The sequence below is a fragment of the Ahaetulla prasina genome, chromosome 1, assembly GCF_028640845.1.
Source record: "Ahaetulla prasina isolate Xishuangbanna chromosome 1, ASM2864084v1, whole genome shotgun sequence".
NCBI lineage: Eukaryota > Metazoa > Chordata > Lepidosauria > Squamata > Colubridae > Ahaetulla > Ahaetulla prasina.
The window spans coordinates 244,577,723-244,605,175 of NC_080539.1; the positions used below are offsets into that span (position 1 = coordinate 244,577,723).

Below are 27,453 nucleotides of genomic sequence, written 5' to 3' on the forward strand. Positions count from 1 at the left end.
AGTGAGCTGGCCACACCCACCCTGGCCATGCCCAACTCCATCCCCAGAGGTCAAACACAACCCTGATGCAGCCCTCAATAAAATCAAATATGACAAATATGACTTAGATGGTAAGGGTCTTCATCAATGAATGCTGATTTAGGTATATTGGTGGTTAGCTGTCTTAGAGAATGACCTGCAGACTACTAACAACTCTAAATAATTTCATGCCTTCTAAATTCTCCAGGGTCTTAATACTTTGATCTTGCCCAGTTGTGTGGAGTATGATGTCAGTCTTGGAAACCTCTTACTCTCTTAAAAGAGAGGGTACCTGTTGTTTTGTCTAACATCTAAGCATGAGATCATCCTACAATCTGTTAGACGAACTATCTGATCTTTTGAAATCATCTTTTATTATAAAAACTATAATTGTGTCTTTTTAGAACGGTTTCTGCTAGTATCTTATATGTGCTTCAGAAGCTAACATCTATTAAAAGTTTTTTAATAGATGATAAAGGAGAAGACATTTTTCTTCTCCTTTATGATCTGCTTTGAGGAGGTCTCATGTACTTCATCTACACCAAACACTAAAAAGACCTTGGCTGGTATATGTTTGTCTCTCCTCTCTCCTTCTCCTTTCAGTAACATCTAATAAACTATATCCCATTATCCCAGTCCTCCCAATGCCTTTCCTTGCTTCCCTCTGTGTCTTAAAACTAGTATTAAATCTGGGATCTGTTAACCTGTTACTTATATTAATATATTAATCATATTAATACAATATGATAATGTAACAATATAGCAGAATACTGCTTTAACTAATGGTAATTATTATTACTATAACTATATGATAATAATGCTCACCACTGTTTAAGTTTTCATTATGTATTAGATTTATATGGCCACCTGTCTCATAGAGGAATTCTAGGCAATAACACAGTAACAATAGCAATAGAATAATAAATGGCAAAAATAAAAAAAAGCACAGAAAAGAAAATAACATTAGGAGATGGAAATAAGTCATGGGAAGTTTATGATCACAAGGAAAGCCATCTTATGGATAGAAATCAAGAAATGAAACTTTTATGTTTGCATAGATTGATTTTAAATAATCAGCAGACTATTTTATTTTAAACTTATGAGGTTTTCTAAAAACTGATAACTATTTTTCATAATTTATATTTTTGTTTTGATTAACTTTGCTAAAGTAATACAATTTAATAATTTAGATCAGGGGTGTTAAACTCAAGGCCTGGGGGCTGGATCCAGTTCATGGGGTGCTTAGATGTGGTCAGTGGGGACACCCTGGAAACAGAGAAGCAGTGACCCATGGTACCTCTGCCAGAGAAAAGAGAGCTCGAGAGGGCCACACATCAGAGATGAAATCCAGCAGGTTCTGACCGGTTCTGGAGAACCAGTAGCAGAAATTTTGAGCAGTTCAGAGAACTGGCAATTACCACTTCTGGCTGGCTTTAGAGTGGGGTGGGAATGGAGATTTTGCAGTATCCTTCCCCTGACATGCCCACCAAGCCACACCCACCAAGCATGCCATGCCCACAGAACCGGTAGGAAAAAAATTGGATTTCATCACTGCCACAGGTGGCCCTCCCCCGCTCCATTTTCGCTGGGCAGAGAGTTGCAGGAGGCTGTCACAGTTGAAAAGAGAGCTCGCGAGGGCCACATGTGGCTCTCCCAAGCTCAGTTTTCACTGGCAGTGGGTAGCAGGAGGCTGTCACAGTTGAAAAGAGAGCTCGGGAGCCTGTTTTCACTGGCAGAGCGCACGGGCCACCACAGGCACTCCCAACACAAGTGAGCTGGCCACACCCACCCTGACCATGCCCAACTCCATCCCCAGAGATCAAACACAACCCTGATGCAGCCCTCAATAAAATCAAATATGACAAATATGACTTAGATGGTAAGGGTCTTCATCAATGAATGCTGATTTAGGTATATTGGTGGTTAGCTGTCTTAGAGAATGACCTGCAGACTACTAACAACTCTAAATAATTTCATGCCTTCTAAATTCTCCAGGGTCTTAATACTTTGATCTTGCCCAGTTGTGTGGAGTATGATGTCAGTCTTGGAAACCTCTTACTCTCTTAAAAGAGAGGGTACCTGTTGTTTTGTCTAACATCTAAGCATGAGATCATCCTACAATCTGTTAGACGAACTATCTGATCTTTTGAAACCATATTTTATTATAAAAAGTATAATTGTGTCTTTTTAGAACAGTTTCTGCTAGTATCTTATATGTGCTTCAGAAGCTAACATCTATTAAAAGTTTTTTAATAGATGATAAAGACATTTTTCTTCTCCTTTATGATCTGCTTTGAGGAGGTCTCATGTACTTCATCTACACCAAACACTAAAAAGACCTTGGCTGGTATATGTTTGTCTCTCCTCTCTCCTTCTCCTTTCAGTAACATCTAATAAACTATATCCCATTATCCTAGGTCCTCCCCAGTCCTCCGAATGCCTTTCCTTGCTTCCCTCTGTGTCTTAAATCTAGTATTAAATCTGGGATCTGTTAACCTGTTACTATATTAATATATTAATCATATTAATACAATATGATAATGTAACAATATAGCAGAATACTGCTTTAACTAATGGTAATTATTATTACTATAACTATATGATAATAATGCTCACCACTGTTTAAGTTTTCATTATGTATTAGATTTATATGGCCACCTGTCTCATAGAGGAATTCTAGGCAATAACACAGTATTTATTTATTTATTTATTTATTTATTTATTTATTTATTTATTTATTTATTTATTTTTCGTATTTGTATACCGCCCTATCTCCCTAGGGACTCACAGGCAAATAAAAAGGTACATATAAATACAAAATAAAATATCGATTAAAAAACTTATTCTACATAGCCAAATAATTAAAAATAACAGAATACATAATAAAACCCATTAAAACCAATATAAATTTAAAATCTAGTCCAGTCCTGCGCAGATGAATAGATGTGTTTTAAGCTCACGGCGGAAGGTTCGGAGGTCCGGAAGTTGACGAAGTCCTGGGGGGAGTTCATTCCAGAGGGTGGGAGCCCCCACAGAGAAGGCCCTTCCCCTGGGTGTCGCCAGACGGCACTGCCTGGCTGACGGCACCCTGAGGAGTCCCTCTCTGTGAGAGTGCACGGGTCGGTGAGAGGTATTCGGTAGCAGCAGGCGGTCCCATAAGTAGCCCGGCCCTATGCCATGGAGCGCTTTAAAGATAGTTACCAAAACCTTGAAGCACACCCAGAAGGCCACAGGTAGCCAGTGCAGTCTGCGCAGGAGAGGTGTCACATGGGAGCCACGAGGCGCTCCCTCTATCACCCGTGCAGCCGCATTCTGAACTAACTGAAGCCTCCGGGTGCCCTTCAAGGGGAGCCCCATGTAGAGAGCATTGCAGTAATCCAGACGAGACGTCACGAGGGCGTGAGTGATCGTGCATAAGGCATCCCGGTCTAGAAAGGGGCGCAACTGGCGAACCAGGTGAACCTGGTAAAAAGCTCTCCTGGAGACGGCCGTCAAATGATCTTCAAAAGACAGCCGTTCATCCAGGAGAACGCCCAAGTTGCGCACCCTCTCCATCGGGGCCAATGACTCGCCCCCAACAGTCAGCCATGGACTCAGCTGACTGTACCGGGATGCCGGCATCCACAGCCACTCTGTCTTGGAGGGATTGAGCTTGAGCCTGTTTCTCCCCATCCAGACCCGTACGGCTTCCAGACACCGGGACAGTACTTTGATAGCTTCGTTGGGGTGGCCTGGTGTGGAAAAGTACAGCTGAGTGTCATCAGCGTACAGCTGGTACCTCACACCGAAGCCACTGATGATCTCACTCAACGGCTTCATATAGATGTTGAACAGAAGGGGCGAGAGAATCGACCCCTGCGGCACCCCACAAGTGAGGCGCCTCGGGGCCGACCTCTGCCCCCCTGCCAACACCGTCTGCGACCGATCGGAGAGATAGGAGGAGAACCATCGATAAACGGTGCCTCCCACTCCCAATCCCACTCCCAATCCCACCAACCATGGTCGATGGTATCAAAAGCCGCTGAGAGGTCTAATAGGACCAGGGCAGAGGAACAACCCCTATCCCTGGCCCTCCAGAGATCATCCACCAACGCGACCAAAGCCGTCTCAGTGCTGTATCCAGGCCGGAAACCGGACTGGAACAGGTCTAGATAGACAGTTTCATCCAGGTGCCGGGGAAACTGACATGCCACCACACTCTCTACAACCTTCGCCGCGAAGCGAAGGTTGGAGACCGGACAATAATTACCTAAAACAGCCGGGTCCAGGGAAGGCTTCTTGAGGAGGGGCCTCACCACCGCCTCTTTCAAGGCGGCCGGAAAGACTCCCTCCAATAACAATAACAATAGCAATAGAATAATAAATGGCAAAAAAAAAAGCAGCACAGAAAAGCAAAGTACAGTATATATAAATACACACACAAACAAATCAAAGTTATAGAACAGAAATTACTGGATGAAATATAGGTAATATCTCCTTCGGCAAGTATAAGTATCCTATGAAAGAAAAAATCATAGGAATCTTGAATATACCTGCTAGATTATAGCAGTATAATCTAGTTTCTGCTCAATAATTCTAAGGTGTATTATTTCATCAAAATATTATTTTCTTATACCCAAATATTATAAAATATTTAACTCTTTAACATTTACTATTGTACCTGGATTATTTTTACATATATGTCTTGTTGCTGACATTATAGTCCTGTCATTATTTTTTTAGATAAGGTATATTATCTGAAAACAAAAAACTTCAAACACCTCGCATTATTTTTTAGCTTTAGGTTCAGCAGAAGTAATCCATTATCTTAAATAAAACCATCCCTGTATTGCATCATAAAAGGTATAAAGAATGCCACTGAATTCACTTACAATGTGATTCCATACACGTCTAGCCAGAAGCGTGTGTATAAATTTCAGCTTTCATTCCACTGCAGCACAGAGAAAACACTTGTGCTGGAGCCTTAAAACTTTATTTATTTATACTTTGCTTTTCTGTACTTTTCTTATATTTGCTGTTTATTAATCTATTGATGTTGTTATTATGTTACCTGCCTAGAATAGAGTGTGTTACTATTTCTTTAGTAAGAAATAGATCTTTAGCTGATGTCTATAGAGCTGGGATGGAACTAGCACACTTTTAAAAAACGTTTTAAATATTTAAAAAAAAACAATTTCTGCTTATTTGGTCTATAAGGGGTGTTTTGGAAGATAAACCACAGAAAGGTTGCTGTTCTGTTTGTAGAGGAATGCATTTGGTAAGAAAGACAGTTACCTTCCTTTTCACTGAGGCTTTGCTCTTCTTTGCACTGGTGGTACAGTGATTAGAATGCAGTATTGCTGGCTGACTCTGCCCACAGCCGTGAGTTCAGTCTTGACCAGCTCAAGGTTGACTCAGCCTTCCATCCTTCCAAGGTTGGTAAAATGAGGACCCAGGTTATTCGGCAAATCCCAAAGGTGCTTTTTAAAGAGGCAACTGAACTTTCAAAACTTTCTTTGAAAAAGTTTTGCTTCTAATCCAAAAAGCTTCTTCAGCTCTGACTGGAATGAAGGGGAATGCAAGGAGTTATACTCTTTGTAGACATTTGGTCATTTGCAAGTCAGAGCTGAAGAAGCTTCTCCAGTCAAAACTGAAGAAGCTTCTTGGATTAGAAGCAAAACATCTTCAAAGAAAAACCAGAAAGCCCACTTACCTCTTAAAAAAGCACCTTTGGGACAACCATGACCTGGATGACTGAGAATCTCCATAGACAGTTATTGGGTAATATATGCTTACGTTGTAAACTGCTCAGAGAATGCTGTAAACCACTACTGAGCAGTATATAAGTCTTAAGTGCTATTGCTATTTCGCTTAAATGCATCTGCAAATGGTGCTACAAAATTATCGACCCCCCCAATCAGCAGCAGAATTTCCATTAAACTACTGTACAAGGTAGACACTATGGGTGAACGGATCAGGAGACTGCTAATGCAATCTTTTATTTATAAAAACCCACCCTGCTTGCTTCCACCCACATTTTTCCAATTATAGTGCATTGAATTTATGTGACATCATTCTTGACCATAGGCCAGTCTATTCAACAGTCTGGCTAAGAAATTTATTAACTTGTTACCTGCCAATAAGTCTGGAATCCGATTTGTAATGCTGACTATTTCTTTCTTTTTTAAAATGATAACATTGTTAAGGGGCTTCCAACAACGGCCTTAGGAAAACCTGCAGAATGTGTGGAGTAGATAGTTCAAAGAAAGTTTTTTTAAAAAAAACAACAACCTGATTACCTATTTATGAGGTAGCAGGGATGAAAGTGGAGAATTAATGAGTGTAATTTACCAGTATCATACTGTAACATCTCTTTGGCTGGTCAAAATATTAATATTTGACGTATCATTCTCATTACTACGACTAATTAGCCTTGTCTATCATTTTGCTTTTTGATCTTGTTATACAGTAGTTGTAATCAAAAGCAAAGATGGGATTTGCAGCGTCTGTAAAATTTCACGGGCTGCCTAATTGGAAATCAAGGCAAATCATAATTCGCAAAACTTGCTGGATTAAGCTGGTGCTGCTAAGTGAACTTCTACTGTATAAGTTGAATGTATAATAGTCTTTTAAATTATCTATGATTACCCAAAGCTTGTACAAATGGTCATAATGCTTTTCTCCTTGGCAGCTCTGGAGTGCTATTATCCAGTGAGTGCTGGAGCCAGCAGACAATACACTAGAAGCAAAGTTGCTGTCTGCACAAGAAGAGAGATGGGGGTGGAGAGAAGGGGGATGGGGACCTTCTTTGGTGCCTGCTTTGGTTCTCCATCAGTGGTAGGATACATTTTTTTTACTACCGATTCTGTGGGCATGGCTTGGTGGGCGTGGCATGGCTTGGTGGGCGTGGCAGGGGAAGGATACTATAAAATCTCCATTCCCTCCCTACTCCAGGGGAAGGTTACTGCAAAATCCCCATTTCCTCCCGATAAGCTGGGACTCGGGAGGCAGAGAATAGATGGGGGTGGGACCAGTCAGGTGATATATACCGGCTCTCTGAACTACTCAAAATTTCTGCTACCGATTTTCCAGAACTGGTCAGAATCTGCTGAATACGACCTCTGTTCTCCATGGATGGGAGAATTAGAACCAAAGAAGCCATTCTCTAGTATATCTTTCAACATTTGTCCTCTTATCACCAGGAGAGACTTCCCTCTTCCTTCTAGTGCCATGAATGGCAAGAAAGTGAATTTTCTGCTAAGAGTGCTTTGATAGATCTGAAAACTGGTACCAGCGGAGCTGTTCCCTCACCCACCACAAAACTACACTTCTATCTTATCTTACTAATTATTGTCCTCAACCTTCATTACAACTGCTTTTCTCCATCTCTGCTTTTCAGATCTGTCTTAAGGGTTATCAAAGATGTGTGTAACTGGAATAGTGGTGAAAAGAGAATTCCGTAATCAGGGACACAAATTCTGAAATGTATACATATAGAATGGAGCAACATGTGAAGCCCTCTTCACACTTTGCTCCATTCTATATGTATAGATTCATTCAGAATGAAAGAAACTTCTCAGTGATTGATTGTGTTGAACAAAAAGGATCGTGCCAAGATAGGAGCTGGAATAGGTAGTGGCAATGGGTAACCATAGTCTTTAAATGCTAGTATCAAAAACTTAAATTGGGCTCTGGACTTAATAGGGAGCCAGGTTAAATTCTTGTGGTGGGAAGAAACTTTAGGAAAATAAGGGAGATACAGAGAAACGTGTACTGCAAAGTACCAGACCAAGGTCAGAGGTTAAAAGACGGACAAAGGAGGGCATGCTTCTTTTCCTATCTCTATTTTTCTTACCACCAATGGGTTAGGTAAGGGAACACTAGGTAAGTTCATTGGGAGAAACCTGACTTGCTCACTGACAAAATGGTCCTGAAAATCAAGAGGCCACTAATGGGAAAGAGGAGTGTCTGCCTTCCTGCAGCAACGTCAGCTGCCCAATAGAGTTGTTCTGTCTCCGTCCTCACTTTGGAGTAACGAGCTGGCCTACAGGGTTCACGGCTCCTATCAGTCCTGGCTGAGAAAATGCAGCTGCCTGCCAAAAAGTTCAAACAGATTAAGACTTCAGCTCACTTCGACACGGTTCAGCTAATTTGCTTCCTGTGGAACTGAGAGCAATCCCAAAGCTCCTTATATATCCTGTGGGGTGGGGCTCCTGCCCCACCCTTCCCTTTGATGACGCCGCCTCTCTAATCTTCTGAAGCACGGGTCGATCCAGGCTTGATTAGTATGATTATCAGCTGCGTCTGAAGACGTAGCCTGAGGAAGGGAGGAATCGGGATATCAGCCTCATTATGTCCTCCGACTGGCATGGTTCTGGCTCCTGGAGCCGGGCCAAAGGAATCGGTGCTTCTGAGGTAAGCCTTATTGGCCCTTCCCCCTCACTCTCAGAGTCATTTTCAGGCATGGGGCCAGGTTTGGGGGCTGGAGCCACAACAAGAGTGGGTTCAGCCCCCAAGTGTACCCTAACCTTTATATGATACACTTCAGACTGACAAGCTGGTATATCTTGTGCTTGAAGATGTTGGAAAACTGGATCAGAAAAGGACAACTAATGAGTAAGACTAACATGTTGTCCATGTCTTCTAAATTCATTTCCTAAAGTCTCACCAATCCATGGCTAGCTGGTCTCTGGAAACAACAGAGACCTGTTTCTGTTTTTGTTGGATTTTGCTTTTACTTTTTGTATGAGTTTTTGGGTTTTATAATTTTTGCGAGCTGTTAAGCGTTATGGCTCAAGGATGGGAGACCATACAAGTCTTTTTTAATTAAATCAAGAAATAATGTACCTGTAACTTCCCTATCTTCCTTTGGGACCAGATTCAGAGGATTCTGCTTTTGATCAATCATAGTTTATTATATCATCCAGGCATAGATCTGTGGTTAATCTTGAACATATTCCACAATGCTGTGCCTTCGGGCCTAGGGCAGCGATAGCTAACCTTTTCTGGACCGAGTGTCCAAAGCACGCGAACCCCCAAAATGCAATGCGCATGCAACCCCTGTGCATACGATCCTGCCCCCTGTGCATGTGTGCGTGCCCCCGCATGCGCCCTGCTCCCTGCATGCACCCCTCTCCATGGCAGAGCTGAGCTGGGGTAATAGCTCATGTGCCCACAGAGAGGGCGCTGTGTGCCACCTCTGGCCCGCGTGCCATAGGTTTGTCATCACTGGCCTAGGGACTGCTCTGATTTCAAATATGGTTATGAAGTTATTTTGAGGGAAACACTTCAGAGTGGTGTTGCCATATGCCAAGGGATATCCTGGGGAAAAAATGCCAAAAGTGTGGACCAAAGCTCACTGGGAAGTCAATGAAATAACATATAAGAATGTTCAAGGGTCAGGATGAGTTTTAGTAAAAATTTGTGTGCCCTACAAAGTTTCCCTGTAGTTTGAACTCTGTAGAAAGAATTGAACCAGGGCCTGCTGGGTCTGCACAAGGAGATGGTAAAAAGAAATGACTCTACAGTAATCTCCTTTTCTGGAATGGGAATACGGGAAAGGAAATATAAATGAAGGGCAGTAGACTGTTGTGCAGTGTGTAGAGGTTCCCCAGAATGGCTTGCCCTGGAGAAATTACTAAATCAGAAATTACTAAAACAGATGAATCCCACTGCTGGTTCAGTCTTTAGTACAAAGCTTGCATAATTACTTTATAAATATATGTGAAATATACTTTATGTGAAATATAGCTTGCCATACCTTCTCATTTGAAAGAAATGTCTTAAGTATCACATTGTTGACTCAATGCAATATGTTTAAACTTCTGTGTTTCCCTTTGTAAATCATACTAAAGAAATATGTTTAGTGGCAAATATTTAGTGGCAAATGTAAGTTTGTGCCATAATATGTCGCTAAATACATTTCACATAGAAATGGGATTTGACTTGATGGAAAGGTGGGAACTCAATGTGCTCTCTTATAGAATAATTTGGGAGGTTCAAAGGATGTGGGATGAGATAGCTAAGTCTGTTAAGAAAAAAAAGACTTTGGTCATGGGATGGGAGTTGCCAGTTAACTAAGCTGGGCAAACAATATCTCTAAAGTTTCTTATCGTTCTCAAGCTTTGACCTTCTACATCACGCTGATCAAATAGCTGACATTTAAGTCTTCTTTAATTTGTTTTGATTAAACTTTTATCTCTTTTTGTATTTGTGAAATTTTCCATCTGTACTACCCTGTGATTAGACTTTAAAAAGTTTTTTTCCTTTCCGGTTTATTTCTTTGCACTTTTTTTATTACTACATTTCCCCGTCCAACTTTTCCTCTCCTCCAAATTCAGTTCACAAACTCCACATTTTTTTTCAATGTGATGTGGACTGTTCCTCCCTCCCCCCGCCTTTTTGCAATTTCACAAAAAGAAATACAAAATCTGTGTAATAGCTATGCTATTCTAGAATTCATCTAGCAGCGACATTTTATTCCAAATGTAATAATGCCTGAATAGCTTCCCCTGAATAAGTCAAGAAATATGTGGACAAACTTAGAGGCATGAAATCTTATTTCATAACTGTATTGATGGTTCAATTCTCTTTGTGATATGATACTGGTTTGTGGTCGGCTCATGCTTCCTGCCATGAGAATAGCAGACCAGTTGGCAAATGCAGTGTTTTGTGCAACAAAATTGTGACTGGATTTCTCTAATTTAAGAGAGCAGGCATGACACAAACGCTACAATCTAATAGCAATGTGGAAACTTATAGTTTCTTAATTCCTGTCCATCATCCTCAGGTGTATGTGCTATTGACTCCATGCTTCCACCATATTTACAACTCAGAGTACTACTAAGCCCCCCCCCTCTTTTGTGTGTGTCTAGTATTTTTTTTTATACACAGCAACAGCAGGAAGGTAGAGTGGTTTCAGGGGGTCTACAGGCCATGTAGGAAAGGCGGAACAGTCCAGAGCATATGGGTCATGTTCAGATTTGCCCACAAGCTCTCTTCAGCTTTTCTAAAAGCCTTATTATACTGGAAACCTATGGTATAATGCACATATATTGTCATAGCTTAGTGATAGCAACAACAGATGTGCCTTCAAACCATACTCAACTCCCAGGATCCATCCCTCTTTATAGCTTCATTCGTCTCTTAGTTGATGATTACTTTTCATGGAACATACTAGATCCCTCCTCTTGCTTTCTCAATACTTCAAATTTATATATTGATCACCATTCAAAGTAACTCAATAATGGGAACATAGCCTTTTTCATGCTATGATGAATTCTCATCGCTCTTTCCCCTTTACAAGTAACTACCAATGATATGGACTGAGGGTTGGGAAAATGTTGAATGAAATGACTTCTTATGCGTTAACAAAGAAACAAGGGATATAGAGGAGAAATGCAAAATGTGTTGCCTTTGCTGGCAGACATGCATTTTATGTAATATTTAGTTGGATAAGCCAATTAAATGAAATATTCTTAATTTGCTGATACCAAATTCAGAACTGTGGAAATAGTGAATTCTGTAACTCATAACATGTATAATCACATCCATTCTGCTCCAGCCAAACATAAGTTGGATTTACCCATGCTATATTGTAATGTGGCTTGGTTGCTTTTGGTTTATGAATCTGGCCATTGTGGTATGTAAAGTCTGTTTGATGACTTAAGGCAATATATTGAGCAGGAACTCACATAGAAATGATAGTTTTCTGCACCGTGTGATCCCAGTCTCCAACAACTGGCAGAAGCTCTTGAGATTTTAGAAGTCTTTCCTACCTTGCCTGAAGACATATGCTTAGGATTTAGCTTGGGAGCTTTTTGCAAGTAAGCACATGCCCTCTCACTGAAGGATGTCCCGTCTCCTAAGGGTTAACTTTGCTTTCTTTTAATGGAAACCATAATTGCAACTCTATCCTTGCCTGCCTAAAGTGAATATAGGATTTCGGTCTGGTATTCTGGGGATGTTTTAGTTCTGTGCTCAGCCTGGTTTTTGTGCTTGTGAAAAACAATCATTAACAAATGGAGGGCACATCCACAACATTGCCCGGACTAAATTAAGATGCAACAACGTTGTCTTTCATTTTTACTCTACTGGGATTGTGTACAATACAGAGATTGTTTTCCCTTTGAGCTGCAAGCCGTAGTTGGAGCTGGGATGCTCTTGGAAAAGGCTGCAAATAATTGCTGTCTCTGGATATAAATAATGCAGGACAACCTCCAAAGCCAACTGTATCCCATTTTCCCCCAGCACTGATAGAAACTAAGATGGCCATGAAGTACCTTCCCCTGAAATGCAGCTTTAGGGACTCTGGGGATGTATTTTTTTGCTGGAATTGGGAGGTGGGGAGGTTGGCTTTAAATGGGAAGACTTGAGAGATCCAGTCAGAATCAGCAAACAGTAACTTGGAAGGAAAAAATAGTCAGTACTTCAGAAGGGTGGAGATTTCCTTTTGGGTAAACACATTATTCATCTGAGGGAGCACATTCTTTTTCATCAATAGATAAGGAGGCTGAATTGCTATTCTCACGCCTTGGCCTTGTTAGATTGTTATAAGCCATTTTAGCTAAACTCGGCGCATTTTCTTTTGCTCGGCTTGGCCTCCGGAATTCAGAATCAATACTGTAGTAATTGAATAATTCACTGGGTTGAATACTGTACAAAAGTGAACAATAAGAGAAGCCTTCACTCTGTGCTCTCTTTCAAAATTCTGCCTCTTACAACAAATTAATTACAGTGCTGTATCTGTGTTCAGAACTGGCAATCTTGCATTCTTGTCAGTGCGTGTTTTGTATTTAATGTGCCATGTTGTAATAATCATTTTCTGCTTATAAGCACCCTCAGAAACATCTGGTTGAAGATGTAGAACAGGAAAAAGTCTAAGATGAGCCTTGGTTTGATCCATTGATTGTGCTTTTATGTACAGTATCGTCTTTTGTATCATCTTTTCCCTGGAGATTTTTTCCCAAATCATAAAAGTAGCACAGTACACTGTTTTTCAGACTGATATTTTAAAAATCCATTCATTTGGAATTAAGAGGGGTTATAATTATAATACTTCACTAAGAAGCTTATTTCCAAATACACATGCTAATTAATATATAAGAGCCCAAGATCATTAAGGTGCAGTTTTGGAATTTCTGGATGTTAACCTTTGGTGGTTAAAACAACTAGGCTGTTTTAAATTAAATTGCGAATAACCCAACCTCTTTTTGATGAAATAAACATGCTTTTAAAAGACGTTACACTTAGTATTAATATCTCTTATACTAAGTATTAATATCTCTATACCAAGAAAATAATGTACACCAAGTAACTACAGAAAATATATGGTGATGATGATGATGAAGAAGAAAAAGAATATTGTAGGGCATATCCTTCCTGTATTTTTAATTTGCTACTTTCCTGGCTAGAAGGTTAATTCTAAGCTGGAAAAGCAATCACCATTTATTTTATTTTCTGTAGGCAAGTCTTACTGCACCTAAATATATAGACACACTTTAATACACAGAGCTATTGTGTGTGTGTGTGTGTACAGTAAATAGAGAGGTTGGATAAAAATCTAATAAATACAAATAATAAAACACATATTTGCAGGCACAGCCATCTTTGAAATAAGATTGCCGTTCTTTTTTTTTTGCACTTTCAGAGTTTTTCACAGGGTGTGTTGTTGCGTTGTTGTTTTTTTTGCTTCCTTTCTTACAATGTTATGTTAGTGGCACAACACTTGCTTTATATACAAAAAGTCCCCGAGTTGAAATGAAGCAAAAATATAGTTACCCTGGACTTATTAAAAAAAAAAAAAAGCTTAGGGGAAAATAATGAGATCAGGAAAAGAAAAATAGTATTTTTTTAAAAAAGTTGTTGCTGGATTTATAAGACTGTGGACGTGCTGCATGTGAAACCAGCATTCCAAGTGCTGAGCCTGAGAGAGCCTTGTAACAAAGGCAACAAAAGACTCTCTTGGAATAAGTGAGTCAGGCGGCAGGGGGAAACTGTCTGGTTTTTCTTTGAAGATGTTTCGCTTCTCATCCAAGAAGCTTCTTCAGCTCTGACTGGTTGTTGGGGAATGGAAGGATTTATACTCCTTGCAGACAGCTGGTCAGCTGCATTCTTTTAACAAGTCATTAAGGTCACCTGGAGAGTTATCTGTGGCATCAGAATAATCACCTGAGTGATGCAAATGGTTGTGAAGCCTTTTTGGAACTGTTGAAAGGACTGTGTTCTAGATTGGAGATAGATGATATTGTATCCCTCTGTTGAGAAAGGGCTGTTCAATTTTGACATAGATGGCCTCTTTGACCCCTGTTTCAAATCAGCGGCCCTCTCTGTCCAAAATGTGGACTTTGCTATCTTTAAAAGAGTGGCCTTTGTCTTTTAAATGGAGATGGACTGCTGAATCTAGTCCTGATGTGTTTGTTCTCCTATGTTGTGCCATGCACTTACGCAGTGATTGTTTTGAGTGAAGAGTGACATCCAGTGGTGGAATTCAATTTTTTTACTGCCGGTTCTGTGGGTGTGGCTTGGTGGATGTGGTGTGCATGGTGGGCGTGGCTTGGTGGGCATGGCAGGGGAAGGATACTGCAAACTCTCCATTCCCAGCCCACTCCAGGGGAAAGATACTGCAAAATCTCCATTTCCACCCCACTCTGGGGCCAGCCGGAGGTAATATTTGCCGGTTCTCTGAACTACTCAAAATTTCCACTACCAGTTCTCCAGAACCTGTCAGAACCTGCTGAATAGCACCACTGGTGACATCATCAAAGAATGGTTGTGGGCCATTTCTGGTGATGGGGCAACTAGGCTGGCCAGAAAAGCCCTTAAAAGTAACTTTCCTTGCTAGCTAATATTTTATCTGAAATTACTGGTAAGAATGCCCTTATCCCAGATGGAAATAGAACAATTAAAAGAGTCAAGATTTTTTCTCCAGTCTAAGAACTAAATAGATTATGATGTGTGTGTTTTTATTGTGAGTTACTTAAATTGGTTCTCAGGTGTGCTGTGTAGAAACATTGCTCTTTGTCTCTTGAGATATAGCATAAGCTCATGAGTGCTGGATTCTAATTATTTTTATATCATACACATTCTCCAGAACTCTCTCCCTCTCCCTCCCTCTTCTTCTCTCTCTCTCTCCCCCTCCTTCTCTCTGCCCCTCCTTCTCTCTCTCTTTCTCTCTCACACACATACATATATACCAGAGGTGGGTTTCTGACCAGTTCTGGGGAACCAGTAGCGGAAATTTTGAGTAGTTCGGAGAACCGATAGTAAAAATTCTGACTGGCCCCGCCCCCATCTATTCTCTGCCTCCCAAATCCCAGCTGATCAGGAGGAAATGGGGATTTTGCAGTAACCTTCCCCTGGAATGGGGAGGGAATGGAGATTTTACAGTATCCTTTCCCTGGAGTGGGGTGGGAATGGAGATTTTACAGTATCCTTCCCCTGCCGTGCCCACCAAGCCACACCTACCAAGGAATGGTATAGTTACCATAGAACCGGTAGTAAAAAAATTTGAAACCCACCACTGATACACACACAATAAATCAAGTAAAATAAAATAAAAAATTATAACATTATAGAAGTATAGAAATTACATCATTAATTTAGGGTTGCAAAAGATTTGAAAACCATAATTTAAAAAACCCTTTGCTTGCCCTCAAAAGGATAACAAAATACTCAGTTATAGAGACATGGGCATCATACATAGTATACTTCTATTTACCAATATCCTATGTATTATGGAGCTGTTTTGTAAAGAATTGAAAATATATTGCTGAATAGCACAAAATAAATCCATTAGGACAGAGGTCTCCAACCTTGGCAACTTTCAGCCTGGCGGACTTCAACTCCCAGAATTCCCCAGCCAGCTGGCTGAGGGATTCTGGAAGTTGAAGTCTGCCAGGCTGAAAGTTGCCAAGGTTGGAGACCTCTGCATTAGGATGCATACTGCATGCCATTTTTAATTGAAATCCCTTCATCTTAGCATCTGAAAAAAGTTAATGCTTGAGTCAGGTATTTTTCCTTCAGTCTCTGGAATTTTGATTTAAGCTCCTATTTTTACAGCTTTTTTTTTTTTGACATATCTCCCAGCCCCACAACCCCCATTATAAGAACAGCTTGGCATGGTGATAATCCTTTCAGAATATTTTCAGTGTTGTGTTATTAAGTTTCGCACTATGGCCCCAGTGCCAAGATTTGCAAAGCTTTAACTTTTGAACTGGCTTTATCTTGAATTCAACCCAAAACTTGAGTAATCAGTGATGAAGTCCAGCTTTCACAGAACTTGCCTTGGTGGATATCTTCGTTGCAGTTACATAACAGCTCTCCCCATATAACCGTTGCTCACTGGCAGGGATTTTACTTCTTGAATAATTTTTTAAGTTCTCAAATTAGTAGACAGAAATCTCATGCTTTTCCAACGTTTGGAGATCTGACCTATTCTGCAAAATGCTAAACATTACTAAAATTTTAAAACATAACATTTTTTCCAGGGGTGAACGCTAAAAATTTTCCTTACCGGTTCTGTGGGCGTGGCTTAATTGGTGGGTGTGGCTTGGTGAACAGATGACTGGGTGGGCATGGCCAATAACAATAAATAATAAAAATAATAAACAAAGTATACAAAATAATAAGGGGTACCAAAAACCAACTTTCACACTTTACATACACACAACGCAGCACAACTGACTCACACACAATGTACAAGCAGCTGCGCTTCACCCAAAATGGCCCCTGCAACAAGCAGGAACCTCACACAGCCACAAAAAGCTCAAAAACCAACTTTCACACTTTACACAAACATAACACAACACAACACAACACAACAGATTCACACACAATGTAAAAGCAGCTGCATTTCACCCAAAATGGCCCCTGCAACAAGCAGGAATCTTACACAGCCACAAAAAGCTCAAAAACCAACTTTCACACTTTACACCCACAACACAACACAACTGACACACACACACACACACACACACACACACACACAATGCCACATACATTGAGATTTTGTGTGTTTGTGTAGTTAGAGTGAAACACTACAGAAACACACCAAATCTCAGAAAGCTGCACAAATATTTCATTTTATTATTTTATTTTATTTATATTTTTTAGATCGGGGTCTAGTAACTTTAGTAACTTTAAGATTTGTGGACTTCAATTCCCAGAGTTCCTCAGCCAGCAAAGCAGGCAAATTGAGTTGCTGACTGAGATGGATTTCAGGCAGGCAGCTTCAGTTGTTAGCTGATGCAACTGGTGTAAAGCATGGCTTTCCCAGCCAGAAAGGAGCAGTAAAAGGTAAGTGCTTCATCGCAGCCCAGAATCTCTTAAAAGGAGGTTTTCTACAAGCTCTTCGGCTGAAGAGCTTGTAGAAAACATGTTTTTTAAGGTTCTGGTGATGAGGAACTCAGCTGGGATCGCCAGAGGAACCTTTTAAAACCTTTTTTTTACAACCTCTTCAGCCGAAGAGGTTGTTAAAAAAAAAATCTTTTAAAGGGTTCTGATGATCTCAGCTGAGCCGCGGGATCTTCAAAGGCTTTCTTTTTTTACTTTTAAAGGCATGTTTTCAGCTGAAGAAAAACTGCTTTTAAAAGTAAAAAAAAAACCCTCTGATGATGGTGCAGCTCAGCAGGGGCAGGGCGTGGGGCCAGGGATTTTTGCTATCGGTTCTCCGAACCACCAGCTGCTATCGCTACCGGATCGGGCAAGCCGGTCTGAACCGGGAGCATTTCACCCCTGATTTTTCCCCCCCTCACATATGGGCTCTTAAATATATGCAAAAACAAATCTTACCTCCAGTAAGATTTAGAAAGCAAATAGGAAGTTTCTCTATTTACTTAAGAAAGTTAGTCGGGATTATGGATGTTTATTTCTCCTTTCTTGAGTTCTTTGTAATGACACCCATCATGCTCTTGATCTGGAATGTGATGACATCTGAGGCATAAAATATGGTTATTCAGCGTATTTTATGAGGGGGTCGCATGATCCTAATAATTTTGCCCAGGGAGCTAAAAATAAAGTTTTACTGTGTTCTTCAAACTTCACAAATGAATAATAGTCACCATGCCTCAGGTTCCACGGCTCAGTAATCATTATTCAAGACAATAGGAACAATTTTGTTTTTTGCAATATCTAACAATGGAGATAGAAATGACTACTGTGATTCTCTTGACCTCTGCCAGATGTCAACAGGCCCAGACAACTGAGGCCAACTTTATTTGGCTAGGAAAGTGGTGGAATCGCCCAAATATCTTTGCCATTAGAGGAACTTTCCCTAAGGTGATAAAGATTGGAAATTCTATTTCAGCAGTATCTGAACTCCAGAATCTCCACTTCCCTTTCCTAAATATATAATTTTACTGCTATGTTTCATTTAAAATGTTGTGTTAAATATCTCTGGCGTAGTATGTGTGGGTTTCTTTCCAACTGTTTCATCTAATCAAACAGTTCAAAAAGATTTAAGCATCATTTGGCCCAACCTTCTGCTCAGTGTAGAATCTGCTAAAGCATTTTGGGCAGATGAATATCCAGCCTGTATTTGAGGCTCTCCAGTGAATAAGATCATTTCAAGGAACAATCTGCTCCTCTAGTTGATACAGTAGCTCTTGTCATTTGGAAATTGCTCATAATATCTAACCTAAGAGAACTGTTGATCATACCTTCCAGAACAACGGAGAACAAGTCCACTCTCCTCCCTATATGATAAATTGACAATCCTTTAGATTTCTGAAGACTATTAATAATTATTCCATTAATCTCTTCTTCTGCAAGCAAAACATTGATTATGTATTATCAAGTCATTTTCAACCCCTAGCAACCAAATAGATTTCTCCCCTCTCCCACAAAAGCTAAACATATCCGTTTCTTTCATTTTTTCCCAAAACACACTGGCTTCTGGTCCTCTCACCAACTCGGTATACCTCCTCTCAACTCATTCCAGTTTATTGGTGCTGTTTTTAGACTACAGAACTGATGTAACATTCCCGATAAAGGCAGAATTGAATGGAACAATAATTTCTGGTGATGTGGACACTCTGGCCTTGCTAGTACATGCCAAAATTGTGTTTGCCTGCTTAAGAGTCACACTGCACTCTTGGCTCGTGTTTAACCTGTCATCAACTAGAACTGGGGTTTGAACCTTTCAACCAGGAAATGTAACCAGCTCTCCAGATTAGTAGGCGTGGGACTTTTGAAATCAGCTGACAAGCTTTATCCTTTCCATTGTATCTTAGGTTCTAAATTAGAAAGCTTAGAAACTTTTCAAGGGACTAACGGAGGAGAAAAAAACCCTCTCCACGGGATTTCTCCCCCTCTGTCATTCAGTCCTATTCCCTTGCAATAAGTTTGTTTTCGATCCCCATAACTCTGAGGAAACTATTCCAGTCCTTGAGGAACCCAGCTGAAGGAATCCTACGCTAGAACAACCACACTCTTTTCCATATACCACAACACAGTATGATGTCTCCCCGCCCCATTCAATACATGTACCTTTCCTTCCCCTATTCCCAAATGTGGGACTTGACATTTCTCCCTGTTAAATTTCACCTTGTTTCTTTCAGCCTCTTATTCAAGCTTGTTTAGAATTTGTTGACTCTTCTCATCCTTTTCTGAAGAACCTGATCTATACCTCCTAGTTTCTTGGCAGCTGCAGATTTTATAAACATTCCCTCGGTCTTTTCATGCAGGTCAATAACAAAAATGTTAAATAGCATCAGGGCCAAGACATTATGGACAATCTCTGAGGCATCAGCTGAATGCTATTTTCCAAGGCAATGGGGAGCTATTTGTTAATAACCACTGGAGGTGTTTGTTCAGCCAATTAGACAGTTTTCTTCTTACTCTAAAACATTGTGTTCCAGAAGCCTGGTAGATGTCCTATATTTATCAGTGTAAGACCTAATGTTCCTTGAAGATTAGGAATGATGCTGTTGACTTCAAGTGAGCTTATGGAAAATGGGCCATTTTCAAATATGTGTAAAGAATGAAAACAAGAACAGGCATAGGGACTGAAGAGAGTAGAGATAAAAACTGCAATGTACATCTCTTTTGTGCTGAACAAGATAGACTTTATAGATCTTCACACTGTGTTATACAATTAAAAGCACCTACATCTAAACCAGGTTATTTAACAATAGAACATGGAGCAATAAGTGTACGTACAATCTGAATTTCTAAATAGTTTACCGAATGGGAGTCTCAGTTATAAAATCTGTTCAAGTTATAGAAAAGTGAATTCTTTGGAGATTTTTATATATAGGTAGTCCTTAACCTAAGACCACAGTTGGAACCAGAATTTCTATTGGTAAACAAGGTGACTCTTGCTAAATTTTACAACCTTTTTGCCGTGATAGTTAAGCAAATCACTGCAGTTGTTAAGTGAAACATATGGTCATTAAGAGAATACAGTTTCGCCATTGACTTTGCTTGTTAGAAGTGGCTGGGAAAGTCACAAAGGATGATCATGTGAGCCCAGGACACTACAGACATTGTAAATACATGGCGGTTGCCAAGCACCCAAATTTTGATCAAGTGTTGGTGGAGATACTGTGATGGTCATAAGTATGAGGACCAGTTATAAGTCACCTTTTTCAGTGCTGTTGTAACTTCAAACAGTCAGTAAATGAGTGATTGTAAGTTAGGGACTATCTGTAATTCATAGAAAAGGTTATCTTTCAGTGAACTCGTAATCACTATTTTCAATGTTCTAAGTACAGAATAGCCTGTTAATTTCCAAACTACTGATGTACAGCAATTGTTTCCTTTTGAATATGCTTTTAAGAGAATTTAAAAATTACAGCTGTCTGTGATTCTAATGTTGCGCTCCCCTCCATTTTCATACCCACAGAAAATGGCTTCATTGGCTATTCAGAGGAGCTTCTATTGAACAACACGTTGCCAGACTACAACTCAGGGGAATCTTTCTTCACTGTGTTTGGTGTCTTCTTCCCAGCTGCCACAGGTACCATGGAATTTGATGGGAGTTTTAGAGGATGTACTGCAAAATTTGGAAAGAACCTGAATTTGGCCATATAGTTTAGCATTCATTATCCTACAATGAGCAAAGAATGCATTTAGGAAATTCTCAAAGGTGCTGAGGACAATAACTGTGTTTGTACAATACCCGCTTCTCCAAGAACAAAATATTCTGGAGAAAGCTGAAATGTTCTGCTCTTCTTCTAGACTGTAGCAGTCCAAGTTGTCCAACCACTCCCAAGGTAGTTCAGCAGCTAAGAGAGAATAAGTAATAGACTAAACCCACAATCTTCTTTTCTATTTTCTGGGGCCGGAATAATTGAAACTCTTCCAACAAACTCTAACCAGATAATCCCACTACAAACTACATTGATTCTGTAATAACATTCTACATAATTTGGGGCAGATATGAAAATAAAATATTTCCACCACATTTATTCAATTGGTGCATTTTTAGTGTGTACTCCAATGGGTAATTTGCTTGTAGTTTCTTCAAGATTTACTACACCTCTATTGTAACCATTTGAGTCAATGCCCAGATTCATCAGCTAATAGTGGGCATTACTGGCTTCCCATAATCACAGAGGGCTCTTGGAAGTCCTATAATTTGTGCTCCTTCTACTTGCCATATGCTAAACAAACAAACAAACAAACAAAGTGCTCCTTCTTATCTTATGGTTTGGCAAGGGCCTCTATAGAATTAGAATGCATTAAGTGTGGAAAATTTCCCAGAGCATTCAAAAATGCCTTAAATGCTGTAAGTGTCAAACCAATCCCTTCATGCTTGCAGGATAGATCAGCCCTGGCCCCTTCTCATCAGGAAATGAGATTGTATACCTTCTCTAACTAGTGAAGCCAGACTAACAAGAGGTGGGAAATGCAGTGCTCCCATTTTTTAATAAGTTGATACATGAGAGGCCAGCATATGCTAACCCCTCCCAGTTCAGCCTTGAATGATATCATCCAGATTGGTAGCAGGATTCATGTAGTGCACTAAACATTAATTTATTTAACTGTGATTTATTAAACAAATTCAATGTGGTTGGATTTGCCAAATATTTATTATTTAAATTTTAAATATGCTAGATTAAAACCAAATAATCCATAATTACACCTTGATGCAATACCTAAACCTTCACTTTTTTTCTACAAGAAGCATTATATTGGCTTATACACTTTTAGAGAGTTGCCCTTGCTTTGGTATGTCTTGAAACAAAGCACTCTTTGTTAATTGCTTCAAAAAACAGCACAGCTCCCTGCTTCTAAAGAATGACGTGAAAGTATTATGTGGTTTTGTCTCGTGTTGTTCCCCTTAAATATATTTTTATTTTGTTCAAAACAAGATTGAAATACAAAATACAGAACTCAAAAAAATAATCCAAAAGACAAAAAACAAAAAACAATTTTAGAAATGCATAAAAAGAAACCCCAACATATACACACATAATATCCCTTGATCAGCTGAATACTGATCAATAGATTAGTAAAAGATTAGTTCCCACCCCTTACGAAACAGGTACTCCCAAAAATTTTAATCTACTAAATCTATTTACAAATTGTTGGCCTGCCTTCTCTAAGTTTCATGTTGTTCTCACAGCCTTCTCCAGAAAATCCAGTAGCCAGAAAGACTTTCAGTGTGAAATGGTGTAAGAATATTCTAAAACATATGTGGAGAATCTGTGCTGTTAACTGGACATTCATGCAGAATGCTTCGGATGTAGGCCTAGTACCGTTAAAAAGCAAGCTCACTGTACAAGGCTGCCGTAAAGATTTACTCAGGGAAAATATTTTTCATTCAAACGCTGTGATACATGAATATCCAGTTTCCTAAGCATGAATTCCCATTCTGAACCACACGGAAAAATGGTAATGGAAGATTTCTGTTCAACCCCCTGGTTTGTGTGTTTAATACCCACAGGGTTCTGTTCTTTTTGCCCCTTGTATTTTAATATCAGCATGAATCAGTGAATGATCTGGAGTCTGAGGGCCAGACTAGAAACAGTCTTCACACCTAGGCATCCATACTAGCCACAATGACCAAAAAAAAAAAAGATGTCAACATTTGAAAAATAAATTTATAGCCCCAATTACTCAGCGGATTGAACGTCTCATATTTCTTGTGACTTATAAACAAGTTGTTTACAGACATAGAGTGAAGTTGTGTGGCCACTTAGTTTTTAGAAGTAGACACAAGAAGGATCAGTTACTTTAAAAAGTAGCATGGCAGGAATGTTTCCCGTGAATCTCTCGAAAGCTTTGTGCAGCCCTCATGTATTGCTCAGAAATCATTTTTCCCTAAATATTATTTATCCTCTTTTAAACTTGCAAGCTCAAAATTTTCTCTAGTCGTTTAAAAGAAGAGGGGGGAAAGTATGCACTGTTTCTCTAGGTATGGAAGATAACAATTTTCCAAATGCAGGTTAAACATTTGCTCTCTGGAAGCTGAACAAGAATATTAAAAACTGTTAGGTCTGTCCAAGCATCACAGAGTCAATCAGATGAGAGCTAAGAAAGTGCCTTTTTCCAAGGGACTAGTATCAGTTTAATGGAACACTCTTTTCTCAGTGCTGATCATAGATGTCTTATTTTGCCATGCTCTTTTCAGGTGTTCAGATTGTGTCTTGTAAGCAGCTCCCTTTGGGCAAAGTTCCTGAACACTGAGCCTCACATATAGGTATATATGTATGTAATATTCCATCACAGTACAGGCGGCCCTTGTTTAGCAATCAGAATTGGGACTGACAATTGATGGTTGAACGAAGTGGTCATTAAGTGAAACTGTGACTGTGCTTACAATCCTGCCTCAGCTTTCCTTTCCTTTGCAGACCTTTGCAGAAGGTTATAAACACAAGGACTGGATGCAGAGTTACTTTTTCCATCACTATTCTAACTCCAGTCACTGTCTGCGGTTGTCAGTAAATGAAGTCTACCTGTATTTAATATGCTTTAAACTGCATCTCATTCATTCATTATATGCAGGTTGAACCCAGTGGTGGGTTTCAATTTTTTTTACTACCGATTCTGTGGGTGTGGCTTAATGGGTGTGGCTTGGTGGGCGTGGCAGGGGAAGGATACTGTAAAATCCCATTCCCACCCCACTCCAGGGGAAGGATACTGCAAAATTCCCATTTCCTCCCAATCAGCTGGGACCTGGGAGGCAGAAAATAGATGGGGGTGGGGCCAGTCAGAATTTACTCAAAATTTCCACTACTGGTTCTCCAGAACTGGTCAGAACCTTCTGAAACTCATCTCTGGTTGAACCAATGAAGTTTTTTTCTAAACAACTTCCTGTTGAGTCACTGTGATGCAACATGTAAAAGAAAAATTCCTAGAAGAGATAGGCGTTTTAACATTATTAAATTGATTATAATCTGATATTCTACAAGAATCCAGGCTCTGGATACTTCTGTATTATGTGGAAAACTGGGGAAATAATGAAAGTTAAAAATGAAGTAGTCAAATAAAATTATCTTACATGAACTTCTCAACTTAAGCCTCACTTAACCAACAAAAGCTACTGGCCAAGCCTTGTGGCCCTCTTAGTTATAATCCCAAACAAGCATAAGAAACAAAGTTATCCAATCTAATACAAACACATTCTTGCATTCCCTTCTCATACACATTATGTTGGCTTCCATCTGGCTTCTTTTTGATTAATAAGAACAAAAAGAAGCTTGCTAAATCAGACCATTGATCCATCTAGTCTAGCATTCTGTGTCATGCAAAGGACAACTAAAGGAATTTGATAAACTTGCAAATCTAGATTTGTACTACTGCTTCTCTGCCATTAGTACTTAAGACAGGCAGGCAGTTTAAGATTCAGCATATTAGCATACCCAGCACTTCTATAAAATTATCCAATGTCCTTTTAAAAGTATCCAAATTACCTTTTATCACTTTGACTGCTGACTGAAATGCCGCAACTTAATCTTGAACTACGCAAGAAATATTTTCTTTTCTAACTCTTTAATCTCCTGCGGGAATTTTGACCTCATCTTCTGCAATAACACAAACTCAATTTATGGGCTACAAATAAAAGAACCCTTTTCCAACAATGACCACAGCATGATAGACTTTTGCCTCAATATACGCCCTTACAAAAATCGTCATAATAATAATTTTCCAATCTACAATTTCAAAAAAGCCAACTATGACCTTATAAACACCTACCTCTCATTTCTTGACTGGCAAAATCTATTCTCAACCTGTATCACTGCTGAAGACCACTACAAAGTTTTCCTACTCAAAGTCAATAGAGTCATTAAACGCTACGTACCACAAACCACCACTAAAATCAGGAAAAATAAATTACCCATATCAATAAAAAAGCTTCAATAAAAAAAAAATCCCTTTGGAGAAAAAACAAAAAGGGGCATGTAGCTAATTTCAAAAACCACTACAGAGATATATGCAACCAAATAAAAATTGAATGCACAAATTACCACATCAAGCAAGAAAAAGACCTTCTGCGCACAAATTCTAATCGTGCTTTTTATAATTTTGTGAATAACAAACTTAATGACTCGAGATCCATCCACCACGAAAAGAACCTAACGGCAAAGAAAATAATGATGGAACAGTTAAAGCAAACCTCTTTAACACATTCTTCGGCTCAGTCTTTGTCAACAGCAATGGCTCCTACCCGAAATTTCCCAACTGCACCAAAAACGACCTAACACATATAGATTTCGCTGAAGAAAATGTTGAAAAAGTTCTTCGCAAACTGAAACCATCCCTATCTATAGGACCTGATGGAGTATGTGCATACTTCTTAAAAAAGCTTTCCAATAATATAGCAGAACCCCTAAACATAATCTTTGGAAAAGCCTTTACGACCAGTTCCCTTGCCAAACTTTGGTCACTAGCCACAGTCATCCCTGTCTTCAAAAAAGGAGACCCCAGCTTAGTTGAAAATTACAGACCTATCTCTCTATGCTGTGTCACCTATAAAGTTATGGAATCTATCATCAACCCATCCATTACCCTCCACCTAGAAACAAACAATATACTCTCTAATAAACAATTCGGTTTGAGAAAAATATTATCCTGTAATTTAGAACTTCTTCACTGCAAAAATATATGGACTACAAATCTTGATCAAGGCAAAACAATAGATGCAATATACATAGACTTCTGTAAAGCTTTTGACTCAGTGGTACACGACAAACTTCTCCTAAAACTAAAATTCTACGGCATCTTCGGACCCCTCCACAATTGGATAACAGCGTTCCTGTCAAAAGACAACAAGTGGTCAAAATAGGCAGTGCCCTATCAAATCCTGTTCCTGTCAATAGCGGCGTTCCCCAAGGCAGTGTTCTTGGACCAACACTCTTCATATTATACATTAATAATCTCTGTGACCATATTAAAAGTAATTGTGTTCTCTTCGCTGACGATGTCAAACTATTTAACACTACCAACAATACAGCTACTCTTCAAAAAGATCTTGACTTTGTGCCAGAATGGTCTAAAACCTGGCAACTCCAAATCTCAACCAGCAAATGCTCTGTCTTACACATTTGAAAAAAGAATCCAAATACTAAATACAAACTCGACAGACATTACCTTACAGATGACCCCACCCAGTCAAAGACCTTGGAGTCTTCCTATCCAATGACCTAAGTGCCAAAGCCCACTGCAACTACATCGCAAAAAAGGCATTAAGAGTTGTTAACCTAATCTTACATAGCTTCTTCTCCAGAAACACTACACTACTAACCAGAGCTTATAAAACATTTGCTAGACCAATTCTTGAATACAGCTCAACTGTCTGGAACCCATACCACATTTCAGACATCAATACAATTGAACGTGTCCAGAAATATTTTACAAGAAGAGTTCTCCACTCCTCTGAATACAACAAAATACCTTATGCCACCAGACTTGAAATCTTGAGTTTAGAAAACTTAGAACTCCGCTGCCTTCGACAGGACCTATGGTTAACTCATAGAATCATCTGTTGCAATGTCCTTCCTGTTGAGGATTACTTCAGCTTCAATCACAACAATACAAGAGCAAACAATAGATTTAAACTTAATGTTAACCGTTTCAATCTTGATTGCAGAAAATATGACTTCAGTAACAGAGTTATTAATGTTTGGAACACATCACCAAAACCCTACTATCTACTCAAAATCTACTCAAAATTCCCAAAGCTTTAACCAAAAACTGTCTACTGTTGACCTCACCCCATTCCTAAGAGGTCTTTAAGGGGCGTGCATAAGAGCACAAACGTGCCTACCGTTCCTGTCCTACTGTTCCCTTTCATTATATCCAATTTATATAGTTATTACATACTTATACATATAGTTACTTCATGCTTATTCTTATATACACTGTTGTGACAAAATAAATAAAATAAAATAAAACATAAAAAATTCTCCACCAAGCTCTTTCCTTCTCTTAGATTCCTGTTCCTCTTCTAGATCCAGCATATTCTTTTGGACTCTTAGTAGAAAGTCAGTTTCCTCCTCTTAAGTATTTGTC

At 39.5% G+C, this 27,453-nt stretch overlaps 1 protein-coding gene across 1 annotated transcript in view; it reads left to right on the top strand.

Moving 5' to 3' along the window:
- The window catches only part of SLC12A8 (solute carrier family 12 member 8), a 98,935-nt gene that overhangs the window by 39,558 nt on the left and 31,924 nt on the right, over positions 1-27,453 (top strand). The window contains exon 6 of the mRNA XM_058195049.1: positions 20,840-20,953. Coding sequence (XP_058051032.1) covers positions 20,840-20,953 — 114 coding nt within the window. The remainder of the gene's footprint in view (positions 1-20,839; positions 20,954-27,453) is intronic.